Source organism: Babylonia areolata, chromosome 20 (assembly GCF_041734735.1).
Source record: "Babylonia areolata isolate BAREFJ2019XMU chromosome 20, ASM4173473v1, whole genome shotgun sequence".
In the NCBI taxonomy this organism is placed as follows: domain Eukaryota; kingdom Metazoa; phylum Mollusca; class Gastropoda; order Neogastropoda; family Buccinidae; genus Babylonia; species Babylonia areolata.
This window is the reverse complement of record NC_134895.1, coordinates 17,173,771-17,176,024: the sequence shown is the minus strand read 5'-3', so window position 1 is coordinate 17,176,024 and position 2,254 is coordinate 17,173,771. Positions and strand designations below refer to the sequence as shown.

The 2,254-nt window shown below is 38.1% G+C and overlaps 1 protein-coding gene across 2 annotated transcripts in view; it reads right to left on the bottom strand.

Moving 5' to 3' along the window:
• LOC143295264 (spermatogenesis-associated protein 6-like) overlaps window positions 1-1,554 on the bottom strand; it is a 17,932-nt gene extending 16,378 nt beyond the window's left edge. For both annotated transcript variants that reach the window (XM_076606854.1, XM_076606855.1), the window contains exons 1-2: window positions 1,376-1,554; window positions 567-704 (exon numbers count right to left, since the gene is read on the bottom strand). In XM_076606854.1, the coding sequence (XP_076462969.1) occupies window positions 567-704; window positions 1,376-1,423 (186 nt within the window). In that variant the 5' untranslated portion in view covers window positions 1,424-1,554. The remainder of the gene's footprint in view (window positions 1-566; window positions 705-1,375) is intronic.
• Window positions 1,555-2,254: the final 700 nt, after the last annotated feature.

Sequence of the window (2,254 nt, the reverse complement as noted above, 5' to 3'; positions counted from 1 at the left end):
ATGATTTAAATATCTCCAAATGAGTATGCAAGGCTTCATAGAAAAAAAAAGTCATCAGCAAATGAGTCACAATCAAAACTCTATATCCAAAAAGATGTGTAATGTTCACAAGTTTTGGATGAACAGATAAAAAAAAAATTTGAAAACTTCACCAACACAATGTATCAGTGGAGGTTTAGAATTCAATGAATCAAAACTTTCCAAGTTACAGGATTTTATCTAGTCTAGCAGTTGAACATACATATATATGCAGCTTGGCAAAAAAAAAAAAAAAAAAAAAAAAAGAACCCCCCCCCCGTTTCCTTCCTCTCTCTCTAGCTCTCTCTTCCACACCAATGTGTACAAAATGCTAAAAGATTAATCATGCAGTATTGTATATAGGTTTTGAAAACACAAGAGTAATAAGTAAGAGTAATAACTGACTTATATCCCATGGAATGCTGATAAAGAAAGATCAATCAATCTGCAGATGGTGGGTAGATGAACCTTGTAATGGTAAAAATACATGAAAGCCAGTAACATTGAAGAAGGGTGATAAGTGAGAATCACTGAAAAAGAAACCATACCTTTTCAAAGCGCAGTTTTTCATGCACAAGAAGAGGGAAAACAGAAAGAAGCAGCCGTGTGGTCTGGTACTGGCCGAACAATGATACACTGAGGTATACATCTTCCTGACTTGGCAACCACACTCCAGGAGCTGTCACCTGAAAACATGTATTGGCATCAAATGTAATATTCTATGTAAAAGCTGTAAACAGATATCCCATCACTGCTATAATCAAATTAGAAGCTGCTTTCTTTTCTCTTTTTTTTTTAAAGGTAACTATGGCAACCTTCATTATGATTTGCCATTATAACTTAAGACAAATACTAAGAGAAAAGAATAATCACATCTAAAAATTATCTCATTTTCTATCGTCAAAAGGTTGGATTAATTTGAACTTCCAGGCTCCAGTGTCAGCAGGAAAAAGTCAGCTCACTGCTTCACAAGATTACACATTGTACACGACAAAATTAAAGAAAACATGCTGCACATGACTAGATGAGGGTTATAACAGCAATAAAACACTGTAATCAAACAATTATTTAACTCTAAAATGGCTGATCTTTAAAGACAATATTTTGAGAACATGGCCAGGCTTGCCCCAATAATTTCTGATGCAACATTTTTTTTTTTTTTTTTTTTTTCTGGCAGTACAGTTTTTGTATTCTGATCTGAAGGTCAGCACCGACATGGAGGAAAATGGGGACAAAATGTTCGCCTGAATAAAAGAAAACGAACAGTGCAAAACAACACATATACAGTGGCGCTTCGGATTTTATGTCCTGTCTTTCAAAAATTGTACTGTAAGTTAAAACGCATTCATAAACAAACCTTATTCAAAGTCAAATTCACAACGCAGCGGTAAGCTTTCCTCGGCATGATGCCAGAGATCGGAGGATCATATAGCTCTCCGCCTAAACAGGCACCAAACAATAAGCCTACCAGTCGCGTTGCGCGCTGTCCCCGCACGCAGGGCTATCTTTTGGCACTCAGCCCTGCCCATTCCGTTGCAAGGGACGCATTGCAGACAAAAGGCTACACTCAGCAGTTTCGGGGGGTGCGCATTATTTGTTCCCTGAGATCATTGAACATAGAGTTAAAGGAAAAACTATGTAAGCAACATAATGCTAAAAGAAACATATATTAATTTTTATATTTCACCTAGTTTCAGATCAGATTAAATCAACATTGGGGCAATAGAAAAATAGTATTGATGTTAGATTAACGCATGTTTTACTAAAACAAGCTGATCCACAAATCTCGAGATGTGCAAGGTTCACGTTTCTCAAAGAGCTTCCCATAGCTTCAAAACAAGGCAAAAGCATTTTGTTTTTGTTTTTCCCACTCGAGGCCGCACACATTTTGGTCTTGTTTGGTGGATGCGTCTAGTTTGGTTGTTCTGTCTTACGTGTATGTTGGTAGTATGAATATAACTATATGTGTGCTTATGCAGAGTGTGGGGCCTAGGAATATATGTGTCTTGGTGGAGGGTTGGGCCGTAGTCCTGCTGCGGGACAGTTCAGTTCAGTTCAGTTACTCAGTCAAGGAGGCGTCACTGCGTTCGGAAAAATCCATATACGCTACACCACATCTGTTAAGCAGATGCCTGACCAGCAGCGTAACCCAACTTGACGCGCTTAGTACTTAAGTCCTTTAGGAAATAAAAGGTGCATAAACTACACACAAATAACTAATCCGGCGGCACTAGGC